General features: G+C 39.5%; 1 protein-coding gene across 5 annotated transcripts in view; it reads left to right on the forward strand.

Moving 5' to 3' along the window:
• Positions 1 to 25,293, forward strand: part of atg5 (ATG5 autophagy related 5 homolog (S. cerevisiae)) — a 138,484-nt gene that overhangs the window by 61,256 nt on the left and 51,935 nt on the right. For all 5 annotated transcript variants that reach the window (XR_007262091.1, XM_048596831.1, XM_020526525.2 and 2 more), the window contains one exon: positions 6,566 to 6,660. Coding sequence is in view for 4 of the 5 variants with exons in the window: in XM_048596831.1 (XP_048452788.1) it covers positions 6,566 to 6,660 (95 nt within the window). In the remaining variant the exon portion in view is untranslated. The remainder of the gene's footprint in view (positions 1 to 6,565; positions 6,661 to 25,293) is intronic.

Genomic DNA, 25,293 nt, shown 5'->3' on the forward strand with positions numbered 1-25,293 from the left:
TTTGGTTTTTATTTGTTAAATCAACCAGATTTGCTTATGGTTCTAAACTAGAAAAAGAACATTACAGTCTGATGAAACAGAGAAAGAAGTACACTCTTTTATTAATAACAACTTTAAAGTAATAAAGCACCTGAAGGCACTTCACAAATAAAATGACAGTGTCCTAACAGATGTTAGGCAGATGATCAAAACGTTGTTCAATCCTTAATTTTGGAAATGAATTAATACCTTTACAATTGTAAAGACAGTTTTTCTGCCCTCAGTTCTAAATCTCCTGCATTTGATTTTTACCCCTCTACCATGGCCCACACTAATGATTTAACAATATACTTTTATCTATCCTTTTCCATCCTGCAAATGTTGAAACATTTTGATCACATTACTCCTCCAAACATTCCATATTTTGTCTTTTTTTGTATTTGTGTTTATTCATACCAGATAACATTTTGTTTCATCTGCTTTGTACCTTCTCTAAAACCTCTATCCATCTTCTGTCATGATGTTTAATACCCCATAAAATAATTTGGACTGGATATTAAATGTTGATCTTGACAGTGGTGCTCACATCTCCAGAATAGGTCTTTTTAAAAATTGTTTTTTTTTGCCCAGTCTGACATATTACATTAACTGATGTAAAGTTATTTGAATTAACTGTGTCCTTCATTTTTAGAAAGAATCAATTTTACATTAGCTGTACATTAGCGCACACACCATACTCAATAGATTGCTGAAATATAAATTCCAGACCCTCGGCAATTTTCCTGCAGAAGCATCTCACCCTGCAAATATCGATGTTAAAGTTAACTTGACTATTAGTTTAATTCTTAGGAGAATATGCTTATTTGTAGTTTTGCAGTCTTTCTTGGAAAAGGATCCCACTGTTCTGTATGCCACAAATCTCTCAGCTGAGCCTCCGTGATCTCTTGCTCCTCAACCCAAAATTTGCTTTAAAGCGGTCTGATATTCTAGTTTTTGTACTGGCATGTTCTCTTTCTAGTTAGTTCTTAACCGTTGGCATGTTGTCACCACAAATTTCAAAGTGTTTATTTCTGACCTGTTTTATTACTCATCTAATAATACCTCCACCCTTGTAGCCAAATAGCATACTGCTCAAGGAAGAAGTCTTACACACGTTTCCTACCCTTTTTTCTATTCTGAACCAGTAGTTATGAATAGTGAAACTCTCCCAGAAATGTTACTCTAACTCATCTTTCTAATTTAACTCAAACTTTCTTTTCAATTTACTTCCTGCAATTGATGTCTGTAATACTCCCCTAAATATGTAGTGGGCCTTTATTTAAAACAACTTGTTGAGGTACAAACCTATTGGCAATCTTTTTCTTGTCTATGTTAACACTTGAAAGGAAATAGCTAGATGTATGTGACTGTGTAGGTATATCAGATGCTAAATAGAATGGAAAAGGTTGTTCTTGAACACCAATTTAAAATACACCAGGGTTAAAACATGAGGACATTGGAAATACTTGTATAAGAAATCACTTTGTCAAACCAGACCATGATCGGTATCTGGGTGGTTATCTTGTAATGATGCTTTCTCAAGGTTGATTAGATCATTCTAAAGCAGCACAAATTAAAATGGAAGATTTTTGATTCCTTTAGTAGGAAAGTGGAACATGGGAAATCTCTTCTCTAGTCTTTAGGGCATGATGGTTCAGACTGTATACATTTGTTCACATGACGTGGGCATCACTGGCTAGACCAGCATTTACTGCTGTCGAGGTGGTGCTGGCAAGCTGCCTCCTTGAATCACTGCAGTACTTGTGGTATAGGTATATCCGCATTGGCTAGGGTAGGAATTCCAGGGTTTTGACTTGGTCACCAAAAGAACGATACAATATATTTCCAAGTCATTGGAAGGGATCTTACAAATGATGGTATTCCAATGTGCCTTCTCTCCTTGCTGGCTGACCCTGTAGAGTGTCTGGTGGTTGATATCCCCCAGGATGCAGATATAGATGCAGATTCAGCGATAGTAGTGTTGTGTTTAAGATAGGAACATTATGCTTTTTTTACTGTTAGAAATAAATCTTGTGTTTTGTTTGTGGTACTGAATTGGAGCGAAATAATGCCAACAGGCCATCAGTTTGCTTTCACCCTGTTATTTTTGGAACAGATGCTTATCTCAGAGTTATTTAGGCATCTCCAAGAGTAGTTCAAGATTTAGACCGGAACACACAGGAGCAGACATAGGCCATTTAACCCATCAAGCCCACTCTGCTGTTCATTGAGATGATGGCTGATCTGCAGATCCTCTGCTTTCCTCTCTTTTTCTGATAACTCTTGATTCCCTCGCTGATTAACAACCTGTCTATTTCAGCCTTTAATATGCCTAATGATCCAGCTTCAACAGATTCACTACCCTTAAAAGCAAGAAATTTGTCTTCATCTCTGTCTTAAATTGGTCCATAAGGTCCTAGACACACTTAAAGGGAACAGCTTTTCCCCGAAGACTATTGTATGTTTCAATAATGTCACCTCTCAACCTTCTAAACTCCTATTAAGTAAAATCCCAAACTATTCATCTTTTGCTTATAAGACAGTCCATCCATACTCTCGACAAACCTAGTGAGTCTTCTCTGGGCTGCCTTCTATGCTAATATACATCTTTTCTTGGGTAAGGAGATCAGAACTGTTCACAATATTCCAAGTGTGCTCTGATGAGGTTGTATAGTTTTAGAAAGACCACGCTGTTTTCACACAGAAGTGCATTTGAACTAAAGGCCAACATTCCACTTAGCTTCCCTATCACCCATTGAACTTATGCTCACTTTTTGAAGTTTGTGCACAAGGATCCCCAAATCCCTCTGAAGCTCTCTGTAGTCTTTCTTCGTTTAAATAATATTCAATTTTTCTATTTCTCCTGTCAAAGTGCGTAATCCCGCATTATATTCCATCAGCTAAGTTTTTGCCCACTCCCTTAACCTATTTTCCTCTGCAGAATCTTCAGGCTAATTACTTGACTTCCCACCTATTTTTGTCATTCACAAGCATGTCCATGTAAATAATTATGGCCTCTGCATCAATCCTTGTGGCTCTACAGTAGTTACAGGTTGCCATCCTGAACGTAACACCCTGACCATCTCAACTCCATCTTCTATTACTTAACCATTGTTAAACTAATTGGTTAGCAATTAGTCAAATTAGTTATCCCATTCTCTGTCCATGCTAATGTTGTACCGCCCATAACACCATAGACACTCATCTTATTAAGTAGTCTTTTGTGCACTACTTTACCAAATTCCATTTGAAAAACCAAATATATTACATTTATTTGTTTCCCTTTGTCTATTGTGCTTGTTAAAGTTGTCAGGCATGATTTACCTTTTGTGAAGCCATGCTAACTCTGCTTAATTATATTATGTTTCTAAATGTGTTCTCATTATGTGTTTCATAATAGACTGTAACACTTTTCCAATGACAGTTGTTAAGCTAATTGACCTATAGTTGACTATTTTTTGTTTCCCTTCCTTTTTATCTGAGGATGCTTTAGGTGGGGACATCATAAAAGGCCGTGTGATACGGCTGTGTCTCCAAGACAATCTCCTTTAACAGATGGCACTGTGTTTGAGGAGAGTGGACTTTATGGAGATGTTTGTCAAGTCTGTTTGCAGACTCTGTCATCCTTGAAATCCTGTTATTTCCTGTGTTATGTTGCCACATACTTTTGATAAAATGAACTTTCTTTGTTTTGGCTGGGGAGATGCTGAAGAGATTAAAATAGTTGCATGCAAGAAAACTTCACAATTTGGCAATATACAGTATTTCTAAGACAAAACGTTTGGTGATTCAGCTGTAATTATTTCTCACCCTCTCCAAGATGATGAAGATTGTACATGCCTGTGTAGTTATCCAGGAAATAGGAGCAGGAGTAGGCCAATCACCCCTTCAGGCCTGCTCCACTATTCATTATGATCATGGTTGATCATCCAACTCAGTAATCTGTTTCCACTTTTCCCTCCTATCCTTTGATTCCTTTAGCCTCAAGTGTTATATCTGAATCTTCCTTGAAATCATACAATGTTTTGTCCTTGACTATTTGAGAATAGCAAATTTCACAGACTTACCACTCTCTAGATGAAGAGGTTACTTCTCATAGAATCATAGAGTTGGCCAACACAAAAACAGATCCTTTAGCCCAACTTGTCCATGCCAACCAGGTTTCCTAAACTGAAATAGTCCCATTTGCCTGTGTTTGGCCCATATGCTGCTTAACCTTTACTGTCCATGTACCTGTCAACATATAATCTCATATTTCATAATTCTCAGTTTCTTAAGATCTCTGGCAACTATATCACTTCATTCATTCATTCATTCATTCATTCATTCATTGGCAGACCCTCGCAGACGAGGATGACTCTCTTCCGCTTTCGGGGTGCGTCTCTAGGTGGGTTTACAGACTGATGCAGCTACTGCAGGCTCTCTTTTATACTTGGGCTGGAAAGGCTAGGTGGGTTTTTGGTGTGGCAGTGCGCTCCTTTTGCTGTTGTTTGCCTGGCTTCCACTTTTTATCACTATCTCACTAACTGAGTCGTGGTGGTACACTAGGCAATGCCCAAGTGTCCATGACGCATTCTTTTCAATGCGCTTCCCCAAGGGAAGCATGAATGACTAGTCTTGTGCTACACTGTCATACACTATTAAGTTGCCTATGAACGTCAAGTGTTGTTGGTGCTCAAAGTATTTGTTCTCGGCCAACTCAGTAGATTCTTGATTTGGCCATCCTTTAATACAATGATGAATGGTGGCAGTGTGTTGGTCACTTGTTTTATCTTGTAAAATTTAGTTGTCCCTCTTTTTGCCTTGCTAAACACTTTTTTTCTTGGCCATATGAAACATTCCATTATGCTGCTGTCTTAACCTTAAAAAGATTCTGCCTTCTCTTTGAGTTCTGTTGAGAGTTTTGGAAGCCTGAAAAATAATTTTACTGTTTATCCCTTGACTCGTTCATTGATAGCAGTTTAGTTTTGGACCTCCTTTCAGTCCTAAGTGGTTTACCCTATATTCTGAAACTGTGACCCCTGGTTCTGGACTTCTGTCATCGAGAACATCCTTCCTGCATCTAACTTGCCTAGTACTGTGAGAATTTAATAGGTTTCTGTGAGATCCCATCTGATTCTTCTGAGCTCTAGAGACTATAGTCCTATCAGCTTCAACCAGTCCTCGTACATCAGTCCTGCCATTCCAGGCAAATTGTCGCTGCACTGCCTCTATATTAAGGATATCCTTCCTAAAATAAGGAGACCAAAACACTACACACTATTTCAGGTGTGGTCTCACCAAGGCCCTGTGTAATTGCGGCAAGACATTCCCTGCTCCTGTACTTGAATTGTCTAGTTATGAAAGCCAATATACCATTTATAGCCTTGAGCACCTGCTGCACCTGCATCCTTACTTTCAGTGCCTGGTGTACATGACCACCCAGATCTGGTCGCACATTCCCTCCTCTCAGTTTATACCCATTCAGATAATCTGCCACCTTGTTTTTGCTCCTAAAGTAGATAACTTAACTACGTTATGCCGCATGTGCCATGCATTTGCCCACTTAATCAACTTGTCCAAATCAAATTGAAACATCTGTCTCCTCCTCACAGCTCACCCTACCACTCAACTTTGTGCCATCTGCAAATGTGGAGATATTACATTTAGTTCCCTTGTCTAAATCATTGACATATATCGTGAACAGCTGGGGTCCTAGCACTGATCCCTGCAGTAACCATTAGTCACTGCTATAGAGAAAAATGACCTGGTTATTTCAACTCTTTGTTTCCTGTCAACGTACCAACCATCCAAATACATTACCCCCCCAATTGCTTTAATTTTAAGCACTTGTCTCTTACGTGACACTTTGTCAAAAACCTTCTGAAAGTCCAAATAACCACATCCACTTGCTCCCCATTGTCAACTGAGAGTTAGTCCTCAAAGAATTCCAGTAGATTTGTAAAACATGATTTACCTTTTGTAAATCCATGCTGACTGTGTCCAATCCTGCCACAGTTTTCCAGGTGTTCAGGCATTATATCTTTTATTATGGACTTGAGCGTTTTTTCCTGACTACCAGTGTCAGCCTGACTGGTCCATAATTCCCGGTCTTCTCTCTGCTTAAATAGAGAGGTTATGTTAGCTACCTACCAGTCTGTAGGAACTGTTCCAGTTTCTGTAGAATCCTGGAAGATGACCTCCAATGCATCCACTACATCTGGGGCCACTTTTTTAAATACACTTGGATGTATAGTATCAGGTCCTGGGGATTTATCGGCCTTAAAATCCCATCAATTTCGCCAACACCATTTCCCAATAAATCCTTCGGTTCCTCCCTCTCACTAGATTCTGTTCACCAACAGTTCTGGTATGTTATTTGCCTCCTCCTTTCTGAAGGAGCAAATAGTCGCAGTTGACTTTTCAAAACTTAAGACTGCAGTGCAAGAGATCAATCAAATTGAGTTAGCCAAACAGCTATACACTTCAAATTTAATCAGTCAAAATTAGTTTTGATTCTAATTTAAGTGCCTAAATAAATATTAAAGTTTAATTTTTCTTTCTCTAGATAAGTTCGACCAGTTTTGGGCCATCAATCGAAAACTTATGGAGTATCCAACAGAGGAAGGAGGGTTCCGATATGTTCCTTTCAGGATATATCAGGTAACAGCCTTTACCGTGTAATAGATATATCACAGCTTATGTGCTTTTCTTTCGTAAGGAGATTCTCTACTTCTTTATTTCTGCAAAGTTTGAACTAGTTCATTCCTCTGTTTTAGATGTTTGAAAGCACTTAGGAAAGCTTAATTTAGTTGTTGCTTTAGTGTGGTTAGCCAATCATATAAAAGAAACTGCTGTTTTATTTTTACTTCTGATAGAAATTTGATTTGACCCAGCATGTTCTGTTGCTTCCGATGCCGTTCTGTGAGCTGTCATTTTCGTCTAGCAATCGATCATTTATTTGTAAAGGAGTGTACCTGCTGTCTTGCAACAAATCAAAGCAATTCAAGAAGGCAACTCACCACAACCTTCTCAAGCAACTGAGAATGGACAATAAATGCAGCTCCCAGCCAGCGATGCCTGTATCGTGTGTTGTTTTTTTTTTTAAAAAATCTGTGTATTATATTTGTATTTAATATCAGATCAGATTTGATGAGCTGACATGCCTCCCTTTATCGTGTTTTATATTATGATTGAAAGAGTAGCGTTTTCTAAAATTAAATGTGCATTAATTTTTATTTTGCATCTCATATTGTCTCTAAATACACGGCTGTTAGTGTGCTTTGGTGAAAAGAGTGAACATTGAAGCTGATGGATGCCAATCCAGTAGCTGCTTTGTCCTGAATGCCACCATCTAGGTAGCAATCTTTCTACGTGGATGTGTATAAAACAAATTATTAATCAAGTCACTGCCACGTGTGATAGAATTCAAATGTTTTCGGCTAGATGTGTCAAGTGGATGATCCACCTGTTTCCCTTGAGGCTCCCGCCATCTCACATGCTAGTCTTCAACCCATTTAGGTTACTCTACATGATACCAAGAAACAGTTGAAAATATTGGATACACCATTGGCAGGATCCTGGCAGTTGTATTGAAGACTTGGTACTCCAGAACTTGCTGTACTTTAGCCAAGCTAGTATTTAACCAACTTATTGGAATTCTTTAAAGGAGTAACATGTGGTGTTGATAAAAGGAGTCAACTGATGTACTGTATTTGGATTTCCAGAAGTTATTTGACAGGATGCCAAATTCAATTTTTACAGAGTTAGAGTTCATCATATAGGGATAACATACTAACATAGAGGAGAGCAGACTAGGGATATGTTTTCAAGGCACTGGTTGGAAGAGTACATCTTGTAATGAGCATTTTTTTGTGAAGAATGAAGATAACCCTAGCAAATGGATAACCTATTATTTGGAAATATTATAGACAAATTGTTTGGAACATCTAATTAACATTTACAAACTGCTAAATCAAAGGCAGTCAAAACTTTGCATGGTGTACTTTACAATTAAAATATTTAATTTTGTGTAATTTTGAATTGTCAGTTCTTCCATTCTAGTAATTTGAATTTAGGCTGAAAGCTGTTGAGCAACTTTTTCAGCAGCTTATTTGACTTTGGAGTCTGTCAGCATGTTTTTAAACTCAAGTATCATGGATTAATCTGCAAAGTTGCATTTTCACTAAGCACAACTGACTCATGAAACTAGAATGAACAAAAAAGAGGAAGTGCAGAACTCAATATAGGAAAGCAGACTGAAGTAACTTATGTGTAAGTGGTTTGCTGAAGTTCTTGGTAGTCAATGATATATATGGGGTATTCTGCATTTCCTTTGGTCTTCTAAGTCCTCTCTTAGAGTAAAGGAAAGTGTATATTGGTCACTTCCCGTAAAAATAACTGTGTGCCATTGATCAGATACTGTTCCTGGAATCATTAAAATATTCCACTTATTAGAATAGCTTCTTATTTTGCCTGCATTTACTGCCATCACAACTGCAGGGGGTGCACTCACCACCCATGCCTGTATAGTTGCCTGCATCTAAACATGTTCCTTGCATGTGAAGTTTGCCAGAAAATCTCCCTTCCCATAATCAGACATGCTGAATTAGAAACTTTGATAAATTTGCCCCAATTTTTTAAAAAGCGCCCATTTATAAAGTCTGCACACAATTTTTTTTTTATCCAGAAGAACCTTTAGAAAGACCCCTTGCTGCTCCACTCCTGAAAGTAGCAGCAAATGGCGACAAGTGAAGCAGAGAACAAGAAGTCAAGCAAGAGGCAGTAGCCAGAGATGCACAACGACTTCAGCACAGACCTCCTGTTTCAGCATGTTGGCAGACAATAGTGTTTATAGTTATTTTATATCAAACTAATTAATTTCATTTGTTCGTTTATGGAATGTGGATGTAGCAGGCTCGTCCAGCATTTAGTGCCCATTTGTAATTCCCCTGACGAAGGCGGTGGTGAGCTGCATTCCTGAACTCCTGCAGGCCTTGTGGTGTAGAGATGCCCACAATGCTTTTGGAAGTGATTACCAGGATTTTCACCTAGTAGTAGTGAAGGAAGGGCGATGTTATTCCAAGTCTGGATGTGTATATATTGGAGGAGAACCTGCATGTGGTGGTATTCCCATGCATCTGCTATCCTTTTCCTTCTAGATGATAGTGATTTTGAAGATGCATTTGGAGGAGTTTTGGTGAGTTACTGCAGCCCATGTAGATGGTGTGCTGCCGCCTTTGTACTGGTATGAAGGGGGAGAATGTTCAAGGTGGTCAGTGGGGTGCCTGTCAAGCTATCACTTTGTCCTGGATGATGTCAAACTTCTTGATTGTTATGGAACTGCACTCTTTCAGGCAAGTTGAAAGTATTCATCATACTCGTGCCTCGTGCTTTGTAAATAATGTACTGACATTAGAAAGACAGGAGTTCTTGTGAGAATTAGTTACTGCAGAATTCTTAAACTCTGACCTGTTCTTGTGGACACAGAATTTATATGGATAGTCCAGTTCACCTCCTGGCCCATGGTGACTCCCTTGTTATTAGTAGGTGAGTCAATAATGGTAATTTGAGAGTTGAAGGACGATGATTAGGGTTGTGGACAGGATTGTGTTTGCCATTGTTGTTTCTGGCTCCTAGGTTAATGCAAGGTGGTCCATCAGATTTTATTTCTTTCTTTAGATTTGGTAGTGCCTTCACGGAATTGGATCTGAAGTCCCCTGTAAGGGTGGCAGATTTCCTTTATTAATGAACAGTAGAAAACCAGATGGATTTTTATGGTCATTATTAGGCTAATTTTTAATTCTAGCTTTTATTGAATTCAAACTTCACAATCTATTATGGAGATATTCGAATCCATGTCCCTAGAACATTAATCTGGGCTTCTGAGTTACTAGTCTGGTGCCAATATCACTATGCCAATGCATCACTCAAATGAATAATTTGAGTTCTTTTAATCTGTCCTCTCCAAGGATGTCCCTAATGATGAACATATTTATGCACACCACGCATTCAGAAAGTAAGTACAATCTGTGACTAATTGCATGTTGTATCTGGAAGTAGTATATGATGTAATCTTCATTTTAATATCATTTTACTAGACCGCTGTCATCACCATCCTGTTGTTCAGTGCAGAATCCTGGCTTTTCCACAGCTGTGGAATACTTTAATCAAGGACTCCTGATCATAAGAGCAGAGTTAGGCTATTTAGCCCATCAAGTCTGCTCTGCCATTTGTTAAGATCGTGGCTGAGCCGATAATCCTCACTGCACCTCCCTGCTGTAGTGACTGAAATGAGGGCCAGATGGATCTCATTGGCTTGAAATCTTTGATTGGGTTATTAACCTGGGCCAATCAGGGAGCCCTGGCTGACAAATATAAGCAAGAGATTCTGTGTGTCCCCCCATTCTGGGGACTGGCTCTGTGAATCCCCTGTTCATGTCTGTCAGCTAGGACTTCCTGATTGGGGTTGTTAACATGGGCCAATCAAGGGTCTCATAGTCAATGAGATCCACCTGGCCCTCATTCTAATCACTACACTTGTCTTTTCCTCAATCCCTGGTTCTGTTAACTAATTAAGAATCTGCCTTTTATGTGCTTTTACATTTAGCCCGCTGTAGTAAAGAGTTCCACAGATTCACAATCCTCAGAAGAAATACCTCCTCATCTCTGTCTTAAATGTGTGACCTCCTTATTCTGAGATTGCGTCCTCTGATTCTTCTATAAAGGGAAACAACCTAAGAATCTTGTATGACTCAATAAGGCTGGCTGTCATTCTTCAGAATTCCAATGAGTACAGTCCCAATTCTCTCAACCTCCTTTCAGAAGACAGTCCCCCCTCTACCTGTTATCAGCTTAGTGAACAAACCTTCTCTGGACTGCCTCCAATGCCAGTACTTTATTGTTTAGATAAGGTGCCGATTTTTAAAAAAAGAACTGTTCACAGGATTTCAGCTGTGGTCTGACTAGTGCCTTGTACGGTTTTAGCAAAACCGCTTTATTTTTATACTGCGATAACAAAGTATGGATCTGGACCCTTCTTGTCAGCTTTCCTGCTCCTCTGATGCTGCCTAGCCTGCTGTGGTCCTCCAGGTCCACGCTTTATCTCTGACTCCAACATCTGCACTTCTTGCTATTTCTACTTGTATACTGCATTCCCTTTGAAATAATGCCCAACATTCCTTTTGCCTTCCTTACTACTCATTGCACTTGGATGCTAGTTTTTTGTGATCTTTCAGTGCTGCAGCTTTCAGTAATTTTTCTCCATTCAGTTAATATTCACCTGTTCTATTCTTCCTGCCAAAGTGCATAATCTGACATTTTCCTGCATTAAATTCCATCTCCCAGGTTTTTACTCATTTGTCCTGTCTATACCCCTCTGCAGATTCTTTGTATCAGCCTCACCACTTGCCTTCCTAGTTATTCTGTGTCATCTGCAAACTTGGCTTGTTCGTACAATTGACAAATGAAAAAAATATTTTTGTGTTTATAAATGACTTGATGATTGCGCATAATGTTGTCTGAGAACAGATGAAGTCACACTTAGATACATGAATGAACAATGTAGTGATGATGAAACCCACCAGGACACTGGTATTTTGACTTGATATGTTGATTATGAATTCTGTTGAAGTGAGTTGCTGATTTTAGTTAATGTCAGGAATAACAATTTTGCCTAAGAGATGGATCAAAAATATTTCTTGAATATCTGGGAATGTAAATTTAGTTGAGGTAGTTCACACCATCCGTATAGATAGTTGTATAGGTAGTTATATAGATGATTTGGAGCTGGGGACCACGTGTAGGGTGTCAAAGTTTGCAGATGACACTAAGATGAGTGGCAAAGCAAAGTGTGTAGAGGACTGTGAAACTTTGCAGAGGAACATAGATACATTGAGTGAGTGGGCAAAGGTCTGGCAGATGGAATACAATGTAAATAAATGTGAAGTCATACATTTTGGTACGAGTAATAGTAAAAAGGATTATTACTTGAATGGTTAAAAAGTTGCAGCATGCTGCTATGCAGAGGGACCTGGGTGTCCTTGTGCACGAATCACAGAAGGTAGGTCTGCAGGTACAACAAGTAATTAGAAAGGCAAATGGAATTTTGCCCTTCATTGCTAAAGGGATTGAAATAAAAAGCAGAGAGGTTATGTTGCAGCTGTACAAGGTGCTGGTGAGGCCACACCTGGAGTACTGTGTGCAGTTTTGGTCTCCTTACTTGAGAAAGGATGTCCTGGCACTGGAGGGGGTGCAAAGGAGGTTCACTGGGTTGATTCCGGAGTTGAGGGGGTTGGCTTGTGAGGAGAGACTGAGTAGATTGGGATTATATTCATTGGAATTCAGAAGATTGAGGGGGGATCTTATAGAAACATATAAAATTATGAAGGGAATAGATAAGATAGAAGTAGAGAGGATGTTTCCACTGGCAGGTGAAGCTAGGACAAGAGGGCATTGCCTCAAGATTAGAGGGAGCAGATTTAGGACTGAACTGAGAAGGAATTTCTTCACCCACAGGGTTGTTAACCTATGGAATTCCTTGCCCAGTGAAGTAGTTGACGCTACTTCAGTAAACGCTTTTTTAAAAAAAAGGTAGATTTTTTTTGAACAATAAAGGAATTAAGGGATACGGTGAGAACGCGGGTAAGTGGATCTGAGTCCACGAAAGGATCAGCCATGATCTTATTGAATGGCGGAGCAGGCTTGAAGGGCCAGACGGCCTACTCCTGCTCCTAGTTCTTATGTTCGGTGATGCCAGGGAGACTGTTTGTTTATTTTGGGTGAAAGTTTAAGGCATTCAACATCTGATCAGCCATTTATTATTTTGTTTTCCAAATTTCTGTGGAAATAATTTTCTGTTAAGTAACTTGTACACTCTTATACAATGCTTAACCATCTCCAGTAATTTGGTTACAGAACGAGCATTACAAGTCGTGATGTTAAAACTTTGTGCTGGTGATTTGTCCAATTTGTGAAAGTGACACAATTGTTTTATTCTTCTCAGTTATATTTAGAAATAGTTCAGCACCTGCATTGGTCACATTCCATATCCAAAACATAGCTTGAGGTATCACCTTGACTTTGTCTGACCCCTAGAGTTGAATTTTCCAGAAAAAAGGATATTTTTGATCATTGGTACCAAATGGTACTGTTTAAAGTTTCACTTTCCAAAGGGTGACCATACAGGAAGTTCATCTGGAATTGGCCTAATTTGTACATTCATATAGGAGTTGGTAGGTTCTTCATGGAAATGGCATGATGTATCCTTCTCTGATTTTGCTCACTTTGTCTTCAAACACTGTTTGAAAGGATCTGATAAAATTACCTGCCAATCTAAAATTGATTGACTTCATAAACATACAAACAGGTAACCAATGAAATGTCCTATGGAGCTTTCAATCATCGCCCTCAAAGGCTGTCCAGCCTGAGCGGTTGAATGTCTCTCAAGTGCATTATGTTCATTGAATATGGTACAGAAATGCATTGTAAATTAAAATGTCTTTGTGTAAATGATTCAGTGGTCTCAAACTTGATGTTGGTAAGGCAGTTGACAGCTACTTGTAACTGCATCTTCATTCATTACCTTCCAAGAATCATTTTTGAAAAGCACTGAGCGTTACATTACACAAATGTTGTGGTCTTTCAAAAGGCCACATATCAGATTGTATGATCTGTTTAGCTTGTGCAATTGTCAGGCTTCAGTGGTCTCAGCAGTTAGAACTTCCTTTTCTTGATAGACATAGACGCTTGTAAGCTATTTTCAATATAGGGCATTGTTATACAATACAATCTGAAAAAATGTTACATTGCATTTTAGATTTTTTTTTTCTCTCTACCATGTGTTCCCAGTTCTCTGCTCCCATATACAAGATTCTTTTCCTCTGTTTGGCATGTTCCTCTCTCTGCAGTAGGCATTTCTACACTACGTTTCTCACTTGTAGTTTGCATTGCACAATGTGTTTCATGTGCAGAGTGTCCTGGCTTCTCATTCTGCCATTTTTAAAGCAAGCAAAAGTCACAAATTCATAACCTACAAGTCTGTCTTAATTTCAAACATTAGAAAGGCAAAAGGAATAGTGGAATAAAATTAATTCAAAATTCCAATATTTTTCATGGAGTGAAGTTAATTTAACTTGTCTATAATGATAAAATTAACAAGCTGGTGGCTTTTTCCGATGAGGAAACTTGTATTCACTTCTGTTTCGACAAAACATTTCCATGGCATTGCTTGTTGGCACGTGTTTCTGTTTGTATACAGTGTGTAAATGCAGGACCTGTAGTGCCTCTTATTCTTCAAATTGTTGTACTCCAGTCCTTTCTCTCTAATGAGAGAGCAGCTGTGTGGTTTGGTAGGACTGTGGCAACTTTACCTTTTGGTACAGTGCTTTCTTAACTTCCCTCCTTTTAAATGAATGCTTTCTCAACTTCTTCATTCTTTTTCCCAGACTCTCAGAAGTGCCTAAGTACATCTGGCCTAAGTATTCAAATCATGTTAAAAATTACATAACTTCATTTGTGAAATGAACTGTCCTTATTTGACTGTCAACATGCCAGTTAATGTTTGGATGTGGTTTCTGTTTCTTCTGAAGTAAAAATAATTTCTTAATACAATTTGAGAGATGGGCAACACTGACAGATGTCATAACTGTTTGTTAACTACCACTCAACAACCAAATGATACAACTTCTGAAGTAACATTCCAATTTTGCATCCTTTGTACTTTGCTGTTGTAACTGTTCACTCAATCTTATTAACTTTCTTCTTGGCTACACTTAGTCTCTCATTCCTTTTTGGTTCAAAGTGAACGTGGCAAGCAACAAATTATACTTAGGTATTTTTAGTTCCTAGAATCCCTACAGTGTGGAAGCAGGCCCTTTGGCCCAACAAGTCCACACTGAACCTCAGAGCATCCCACCCAGACCCATCCCCCTATAACCCACCTAATCTACACCTCTCTGAACGCTATGGGCAATTTAGCATGGCCAATCCACCTAACCTGCACATCTTTGGACTGTGGGAGGAAACCGGAGCATCCGGAGGAAACCCACACAGACACGGGGAGAATATGCAAACTCCTCACAGACAGTCGCCCCAGGCTGGAATCGAACCCGGGTCCCTGGCACTGTGAGGCAGCAGTGCTAACCACTGTGCCACCGTGCTGCCCTTTTTGTTTAAAAGAACATGCTAAAATACTTCACAGCTGTGTAACGGCAAAGGTACCAAAGGTGCAAGTCACGAGAGTGAGTGGCCATACCTGAGGTTTTTATTTTCCTAGCTGTACGAACTAGCTATAGTTTTATCCCATTACTTGTGACCAGGAAACCATGAATCAGAGAATCTTGAGTACCATACTATCCTAATTACCTAATTCTGCTGAGAATTTATTTTTACAGAAATAGCTTTCTGAAATTAACGTAGTCCAAAAGACTTTTGTTTTGCCTCTTTCCAGTTATGTAAATAATTGTGGGCATTTTGTTTGGGGGGTAGGATGCAAATGTGTTATGCTGATGAAGGGCACAGAGGGTGTTGTATTATAGCTAAATATGAATTATTTTCATGGAAACTGCAGTATTTTATGCTGACTACCTTCAGTCATAAGTTATAAATGTTTTTTTTCCCCTTTGTATTGGTATTCGTGTGAGTGGTCATAGAGTACAAGATAAGGTTCAACAAAATGTCTTTCAGCATTACTTTTTTTTTAAATTTTTATTATTTTGTTAAAGCTTAACAGTTTCTAATGGCTGATTTTGGTTTATGATATGATTAAAATTAGTTTAAGGGTGAGAGTGGTATTTACTTGATTTTGAGGTTAAAGTTAGCTTTAAGCAAAATTATCATTTTTAATGGGTATTTGTCAAATGATCATTGTATTAATGCAAAGTTTGAATTTTATGGATCGGGTTTCTCCTTTTTATAATTAGATCCAATATTCTTCTGATTGAATAATTCAAACACTGGTTTTGTCACTTGGCTTTCAGAACATGGGACAACGGACAAGGCAAAGTCAGCAGTCCAATGTTTCTTATGACTGTAAAATCATAAGATATAAGAGCAGAATTGGGTCATTCGGCCCATCAAGTCTGCTCCACCATTCAATCAAGGTTGATCTCAACCCCAATCTCTTGATAAGGCCATAAGATGCAGGAGCAGAATTTAGCCATTTGTGGTGAAAGCATTGCAGACATTCACAGGCACAATGATCTGAATGGCCTTCTACTTTGTGTAATTCTATATTACTGATTTTCAAAATGCACTCTGTACAAATTCAGAGTTCATCCTTGCATGATCTTAAGAAATTTCTAAGGGTATTTGGAAATATATGAATAAGTTATAGATTCCATCAGGAGCTGACTTTGTTGCTATCTCTGTCATTTGTTTCATTTGCCATGCCATAATACTTTATTTTCCATCATTCATTTGTTTCTGTTGTATTTTGAGAGTTTAATGTTCATTTTGGTATTTAGTTTAATAGGCAGTATTTAGGGTTTAAAATAATTAGGGACATGCAAATTAATCCTAAATTCATCTGTCTCTTTCCCAGCTCCCTGCATCAAAAACTGTTTTCCTCTAAGAATGTATTCGCCATCTCTGGAGCTTTGGAGCAGTTGTCTGCATCAATAAGTTTCCTTAGCGACCTATTCCTCAATTCCTAAAGCCAACATTGTAATGACTGGCTGACAGTTTCTCATCCTAAATGTGGCAAAGAAATTGGAATGGTTTTGAGGTGACCTACGTTTTTGAAAGTTGTTAAATTTCATAATTTTTTAATATTTTTCTTAAGGAAGTATTTTTATTTGTACAGGTGATTTTTACACTCTGAAACAACCTGAAGCGCTTCAAAGGTAGTTAGTTGGTTCTGAAGGGGAGTCATTGTTGATATGCTAGTAAATGTAGCAGGTAATTTACACATGACCAAGTTCCACAGACAGCGACAAGATGTGTAATCTATTCGTTTTATTTAACTTTTATCCTTTAGATAAGAATTAAAGCTATGAAACTTGTAAAATTGCTGTACTCATTCAGTAGTGCTGTGGGATCTTTTACATCTTCCCAACCGATTTGATGTTCTTTCAGTTTGTTTGGATGAGGAGTGAGGCTGCAGGGTGGATGAGCTAACAGTTGTGACACGGGGCAGGAAGCTATTCAAATGGTTGAATGAAATTGGTCCTATAGACAGGAAGTCTGAAGAATTAATGAAAAATAAGGACAGCAGATGAATTGAACATATATTTTGCATTTTTCTTCAGTATAAGGGAGGTAAGGAGCTATAAATCGGGAAATGGAAGGGAAAAATGATTCAAAGCAAATTGTTAGACTGTAGCATACTAAGCCCCTGGGTTCTGATGGATTTTTTGTAATCTTTAGTGGGATCAGTAGAGTCCAAGGGGGCTGGGAGAAGCTGTTGTTAAAGATGTTATAGCAGGACACTGGGGAAAGTTCAAAGCATTCAGGCAGAGTCAACCTAGCTTTGTGAAACAGCTGTTAGCTAATCTAAAATGATTGGAAGAAGTAACTGGTGCTGTGGATAACGGTGACCAGTAGAAGATACTTTTTCCAGAAGGCATTGGGTAGGGTGTTATATCAAAGGCCGTTGTGAGTGGTATGTCGTAGGGACAAGTGGGAGGACCTCATCTTTTCACAGTTTATGCAAGTGACCTAGTTGAAGGACTAATAATATCTTTGCTAAATTTGCTGGTTGCACAAAAATAGACTTAAAAGTAAATTATGAGGAGGACATGAGGGCTACAAAGCAAAAGTAGGCTTAAATAATTGGCCAAGGATGTGGCAAATGGAGTATAAATCTGGGAAATGTGAAGTGTCCATTTTGGCAGGCAGAATTAAAAGAAAAACCTGTTACCTCACAGATAGCAGAGGTGAGATGCAAAGGGATCTAGGTATTCTTGTGCGCGGATTGCAAAATGCTAGTGTGCAGGTACGGCAAGTAATTAGTAATTCTAATAGAATGTCATAATTTATTGTGAAAGGAATGGAGTACAAAAGTAGGAAGTTTTATGTTTCAGTTTGCAAAGCACTGGGGAGTACAATGTGTAGTGATGGTCACCTTATTTAAGGAAGTATGTAAATATATTGGAAGCAATTAGGTGAAGATTTGCTGAACTAATACCGAGAATGGACAAGTTGACTTAGGAGGAAAGATTGGAGAGGATAGCCCCCTATCTGTGAGAGTTCAGAAGAGTGTGACATCACTTCATTGGAACCTGTGAGATTCTGATGGGCCTGAATGTGTTTCATGTGGAATGGATGTTTCTGTTTCGAGAGAACCTAGAAATAAGGTCTGTTTCAAAATAAAGGATCACCCATTTAAGACAGGAAGAATTTTATATTCAGAGTTTTGAGCCTCTGCCTCCAAAAGCAGAGTCATTGAATATTTTTAAGGCAGAGGTAGTTAGTTTCCATTAATGTGTTCATGAGAAGTGGGTGTCACGGCTAGGCCACCATTTATTACCCATCCCTAATTGTCCTGGATTGTGAACTACCTTCTTGAATTGCTGCAGACCTCGGGATGTAAGGACACCAAGTGCAGTTAGCAAAGGTGTTTCAGGATTTTGACCCAGTGACCATTAAGGAATGGTGATATCATTCCAAGTAAGAATTTGAACATCTCCACCAAATCTTCTCTTAACTTTACTGAAGAAAATAATTGCAACCTCCCCATTTATTCTTCATAACTGAAGTTCTTCATCCCTGGAACTATTGTCTTGAATCGTTTTATCATGTGCTATAATAGTTTATGGAAATGTATTCTGTCTGCTCCTATCCATCCCATTAAATTATAATCTTAATCTACTTATCAAACAACTCAGATTCACTTCTGGAGTAGGTGGGACTTGAACCCAGGCTTTCTGAACCAACGGTAAGAGCAAAGAGAAATAGAAACATAGGAAATGGCAGCAGGAGTAGGCCATTTGGCCCTTTGAACCTGCTCTGCCATTCAAAATTATCATGGCTAATCATCCTTCTAAGTCCCCTTCATGTACATGTGCCATTCAGTGAGACCATGGTGATCTGATAATCCTCATCCATTTTCCTCCCTTAATCCTATAATCTTTGATTCCCAGGTTAAAGATTTGTCTGTCTGTGCCTTGAATGTACTTAACAAGCCAGCCTCATCAGCACTCCATGGATTTACTAACCTCCGAGGAAAAAAAGAATTCCTCCTCATCTCTGACATTATGCTGTCTGGTCTGAGACACTCTCACAAGGAGGTGCAACCACATCTACCCTCAAATCTCAGAATATTGAATGTTTAAATAAAGTTGCCCCTCAGCTTGCTGCTAACATTATGACCTCTAATCTTAAATGGCAGCCTCCTGTGTAGCATCTTGTCAAAGTCTTCTGGAAATCTAAATCTGTCACATCCACTGACTCTCCTTTGTCCAATTTGCTCGTTACACTTTCAAAAAAATCTAACCGATATTAATCGGGCATGACCTCCCTTTGTTGAAGCCATGTTGACTCAGCCTTATTTTGTTAATGCGCTTCCAAGTAATCCAGAATCTCATCCTTAGTAATGGACTCTAAAACCTTGCCACAGACTGAGGCCAGGCTAACTGACCTATAATTTCCTGTCTTCTGCCTCCCTCCCTTCTTAAACCGGGCTGTTACATTAGCCATTTTCCAGTCCTCTTAGACTGTCTCTAACTCCATTGATTCATGAAAGATCACCACCAGTGCCTCTACAGTCTCTTCAGCTACCTCCTTTAGAACCTGGGATGTAGTCTATCTGGACCAGGTAATTTATGCACCGTCTGAGCTTCCAGCTTCCCCAGCAACCCTTCCTTTGCGATGGCCACTCGACTTGCCTGTGCCCCATTGTGAAGACAGATGCAAAATACTATTCAGTTGTTCTGCCATTTCTTTGTCCCCATTACAACTTCTCCAGTCTCATTTTCCAGTGCTCCAATATCTGCTCGTCCCTCTCTCTTGTCTTTTATATATCTTCAAAAGCTCTTGCAGTCTTGTTTTATTACTAGCTAGCTTACCCTCATATTTCTTCTTCTCCACCTTTATTGCTTTTTTTTTGTAGTCCTCTGCTGGTTTTTAAAGGCTTCCCACTTCTCTGGTTTTGTACGCTCATATCACATTGTATGCTTTTCTTTTGCTGTTATGCTGTCCCTGTCGTCCCTTGTCAGCCATAGCCGCCTCATTATCCCCTGGCATGTTTCTTCTCAATGATGAATTTCTGCTGTGCCTCCCAAATTACCCCCAGAAACTCTAGCCATTGCTGCTCCACTGAGTTCCTTGCTAAGCTCTGCTTCCAATCACTTCTGGTCAGTACCTCCCTATGTCTTTGTAGTTACCTTTGCTCAGTTGAAATGCTTTTACTTCTGATTTCAGCTTCTCCCTTTCAAACCGCAGAATCTCATACACAAATTCCTTGAGATCTCCTACTAACCTAATTTTTCCCAGTCCACTTGCATATTGAAGTTCCCCATGAGTATTGTATTAGTGTTGAGGTTGGTTGGCTCGCCGAGCTGGTTTGTTGTTCCGCAGACGTTTCGTTACCGTGCTTGGTAACATCCTCAGTGCAGCCTCTGATGAAGCGTCGGTGTGTTTTCCCGCCTGGTTTTTAAAGTCTGGGGTCTGCTGAGGCAATTCATCGCAACGGAGCCCAGAGTTTGAATTGCGATGAATTGCCTCAGCAGACCCCAGACTTTAAAAACCAGGCGGGAAAACACACCGACGCTTCATCAGAGGCTGCACTGAGGATGTTACCAAGCACGGTAACGAAATGTCTGCGGAACAACAAACCAGCTCGGCGAGCCGACCAACCTCAACACCACAACCCGAGCTACAGATCTACTCCAAAACCTCAGATTGTATTAGTGTATTTCCGAAATGCCTTTTCTATCTTCTGAGCATAGAAAGGTCAACATGGAAGCTAAGTGGAGAATTTTTTAAAAAGTCACATTTGCTGTCTGAACAGAGGAGGTCTATGCAGTGGTCATGTAGTCTGTAGCCTCTAGTCTCCCACTGTAGGGGCTTCCACAGTCAGACACAAATTCAGTGTATTTTTTTTCTATTCTTTCATGGGATGTGAGCGTTGCTGGTAAAGCAGTATTTGTTACCCATCTTTTGTAAAACCATTTCAAATGACATTTAAGAATCAACTACATGACTGTGAGTTTGTGGTCAAATGTAGGCTGGACCAGGTAAGGGCGGAGGATTTCCTTTCCTAAAGAACATCAGTGAACCAGTTGGGTTTGTACAATGATCAATGATAGTTGTCATAGTTACCATAACTGAGATTGTTTAAGGTTTATTAATTAAATTTAAATTCCAGTTGCCAGGTAGAATTTGAGTCAATGTCCTGAGAGCAGTCCAGTGAAATACACAGTGTGCCATCATCTCCCTATAATTGAATGAAGTACAATGAAATTGATACTTGAACAGCTAACAGATATAAGTGTTGCACTGCCTGTGCTTGCATGGAAAGATGTTGCAGGAAGGAGCAGGGTTGTCATTTGCTACTGGGGGTGGGGGAGGTCCCAGGTTACTGCTGAGGAAGTGATGGGAAGGGAGTATAGATATGTTTGGAAGTGCTGAAATGGTTCATCGTAATCCTTTGAATGTGAATAGAGGTAGAATGTGATGACAAGGGATGCCCTCTGTTGCTCCTGAGAGGGAGGGAAAGGTTTGGAACTGAGAATCCTGTCCGTTGTAGAGGAATCCTCAGTTGAGGGAAAGGAAAGTTTATATCAAAAACACTAATATGGATGCTTTCATCATTTGATCAGGGCGATACAGAATGAGCCAAAGAGGGTTCTGAAGAAGTTATATCAAACTCAAACATTAACTGTTATCTCTCCATAAATGCTGCCAGAGTTTCTCCAGCACTTTGTTTGTTTTGTGAGCTGAATAGAATATTGGCCAAGTATGTGGGGCATGGCAGTTATAGTGTTATAGTGTTATAGAGTCATAGAGTAATACAGCATGTAAACAGGCCCTTTTGCCCAAACTGGTCCATGCTGACCATGGTGCCCACTCAACTAGTTCCAATTGCCCACTTTTGGTCCATATCCCTCTAAACCCTTCCCATCCATGTACCGATGCAAATGTTTTTTTGAAGTTGCAAATTTACTTGTCTCAACCACTTTCTCTGGCAGCACATTCCATATATGCACCACTCTCTGGACAACGAGATTGCCCCTCAGGTTCTTCTTAAATCTTTGCTCTCTCACCTTAAACCTATGCCCTGTAGTTTTCAATTCCACATCTCTAGAAAAAAGGCTATATGCATTCATCCTATCTATGCTCCTCATGATTTTATACATCTCAATTCTCCCGCATTCCAAGGAATAAAGTCCTATCCCGGCCAACCTCTCCCTATAAGTCGGGCCTACTAGTCCTGGCAACATTCTCGTAAATCATCTTTGCACACTTTCCAGTTTAACCATGTCTGTCCTAACACAGGGTGAACAAAACTCTACACAACTCTCCAAGTGCAGCCTCACCAATGACTTATACAACTGTAACATAACGTCCCAACTCCTATGCTCAATGCCTCGACCGATGAAGGCCAGCATGCTAAATGCCTTCTTCACCACCCTGTCCACCTGTGACGCCGCTTTCAACGAAGTATGTACTTGTACTCCTAGGTCCCTCTGTTCCACAACACTCCTCAGGACTTTACCATTTACCGTATAAGTCCTATCTTAGTTTGTCTTTCCAAAGTGCAACACCTCTCACTTATTTGTATTAAATTGCATTTGCCACTTCCCCATCTGATCAAGATCCTTCTGTAATTTTTGATAACCTTCCTCACTATCAACAATACGTCCTAATTTTGTATCATCTGCAAACTTACTAATCATGCCTTGTATATTTTCATGCAGATCATTTACATAAATAACAAGTAACAAAGGTCCCAGCACTGACCCCTGTGGCACACAGCTAGTCACGGGCCTCCAGTCCAAGAAACAACCTTCAACCATCATCCTCTGCTTCCTACCTTCAGGCCAATTTTGAATCCATTTAGCTAGCTCTCCCTGGATCCCATGCAACCAAACTTTCATGACTAGCTTACCATGTGGGACCTTGTCAATGGCCTTACTAAAAAAGTTCATATAGACAACATCCACTGCCCTACCCACATCTATCCTCTTGGTTCCCTCTTTGAAAAACTCTAAAAGATTTGTCAGATATGACTTCCCGTGCACAAATCCATGTTAACTATCCCTGATCAGACCTTGACTATCCAATTGTTGGTTGATCCTGTCCCTCAGTATCCTCTCCAATAATTTGCCTACCACTGACGTCAGGCTCACTGGCCTGTCCTTCCCTGGCTTGTCTTTGCTACCTTTCTTAAACAATGGGACAACATTAGCCACCATCCAGTCTTCCGGAACTTGACCAGTGGCTAAAGATGAAGCAAAAATCTCTGCAAGGGTATCTGCAATTTCTTACCTAGCCTCCCACAACGTTCAAGGATGGAGTTGATCAGACCCAGGGGATTTATCCACCTTAATGCAATCTAAGGTTACAAACACCTTCTCTCTGGTAATATGAATGCGATTCAAGACATCCCCACTTGTTTCCCTTATTTCCTTAGCATCCATGATTCTCTCCTCAGTAAACACTGAGGAGAAATATTCATTATAAATCTCCCCCATTTCCTGTGGCTCCACACATAGACAACTATGCTGATCTTCAAGGGGATCTATTCTCTCCCTAGCCACTCTTTTAATATAGCTGTAGAACCTCTTGGGATTATCTTTAACCTTATCTGCCAGATCCATTTCATACCCTCTTTTTGCTGTTCGGATTTCCTTGTTAAGGGTGCTCCTGGACTTCTTATAGCCATCTCGGGATTCACTTGAGCCCGATAACTTAAACCCAACGTACGCCTTCTCCATTTTCCTGACTAGAGCCTCAATAACCCTCGTCAGGCAGGGATCCCTAAATCTGCCAGCTTTTCCCTTCACCCTAATAGGGACATACTGTCCTTGGACTCTTGATATCACACTTTTAAAAGCCTTCTATTTACCAGTCATTCCTTTTTCTTCAAACAGACTCACCTTGACACTAGATTCTCCCTGACCTGCTGTACAGTCATAATGACTGTGGCGATGTCTCCCAGAATTCCGCTGTGATGACTCTCAGCCACCCTCTGATTCGCAAAAGTAAGATCAGTAATAAAATCAATCCATTGTGCTGTCAATGAAATTATATAAAATGTATGACAGAATGGATAGTAGTACAGAGAAGTACTATTAACTAACACTATTAGAATCTATTAAATAACACTTTTTCTTCTCTGCTGTCCAGAAGAGCAAACTCATGAGGTGTTGAGGGTGTCTCCTGAAAATAAAAATGATCTTCACACCTTTGCACTTGCACTTTTAAGAGTTGTTGAAGGAAGAGAAATGCTTAGTGCGCAGAAGAAAACTTGGCAGCTATTGTGGTGAAACTGTTTTGGAGGATCAAAATTTTAGGTCAAAGATTTTAACTGACAGTTGAAAATGCGGTCATCAAAGGTAAAAGTTGTGGGTATTAGATGTAAAAGAGACATGAAGAATCTTGCAATAATTTTTGTCTAAACCACTGTATTGTAGGATGAAAATATGATGCATGCGGTGATGTTAGTTTCGTAATTTTTGTTCAAGATGATATGCCAAATATAATTATGACTGACAAAATATAAAGATAACAAAAGATGCATGCTTTGGTGATGAAAAACCATACAGACTGGTTATCCTAGTTCTGTTGGTGCTTTGTTTTGATCCATTATAATGGAACATCATTCTACTTGATTATGTGACTTGAACACTTCAAAGGTTGTGAATTTTACTGGTCTCTGCTTGTACGAAACACTAAGTTTTTTTGGGGTTGTTTTGGAGAGTTGCTGCTGTAGAATTGTATGTATCTCTTTGTGTGTGCAATCTAATTATTGACCAACCATAGTCCAAGACGGTGATGCTGATAGAATGAGGTGTCACAAATTCATCTTTGGAAATGTTTTGCTGACACCACAACTGACATCTCCCTTATACATCTACTTCTTTGGTAGTCATAGCTGTTTCCTTATGATGAATGCTTTTCTCCCACTTATATAGTTGATCGTGTTTGAATCTGTGTGATGGAAATAAAACATTATAAAGGTTCAGGGCTGGATGAACACAGCAGGCCAAGCAGCATCATAGGAGCAGAGAGGCTGACGTTTCGGGCCTAGACCCTTCATCAGAAAAGGGGGAGGGGAAGGGGGTTTTGAAATAAATAGGGAGAGAGTGGGAGGCGGATAGAAGAGGGATAGAGGAGAGGATAGGTGGAGAGGAA

This window comes from Rhincodon typus, chromosome 5 (assembly GCF_021869965.1).
Source record: "Rhincodon typus isolate 14 chromosome 5, sRhiTyp1.1, whole genome shotgun sequence".
NCBI classification, from domain to species: Eukaryota; Metazoa; Chordata; class Chondrichthyes; order Orectolobiformes; family Rhincodontidae; genus Rhincodon; species Rhincodon typus.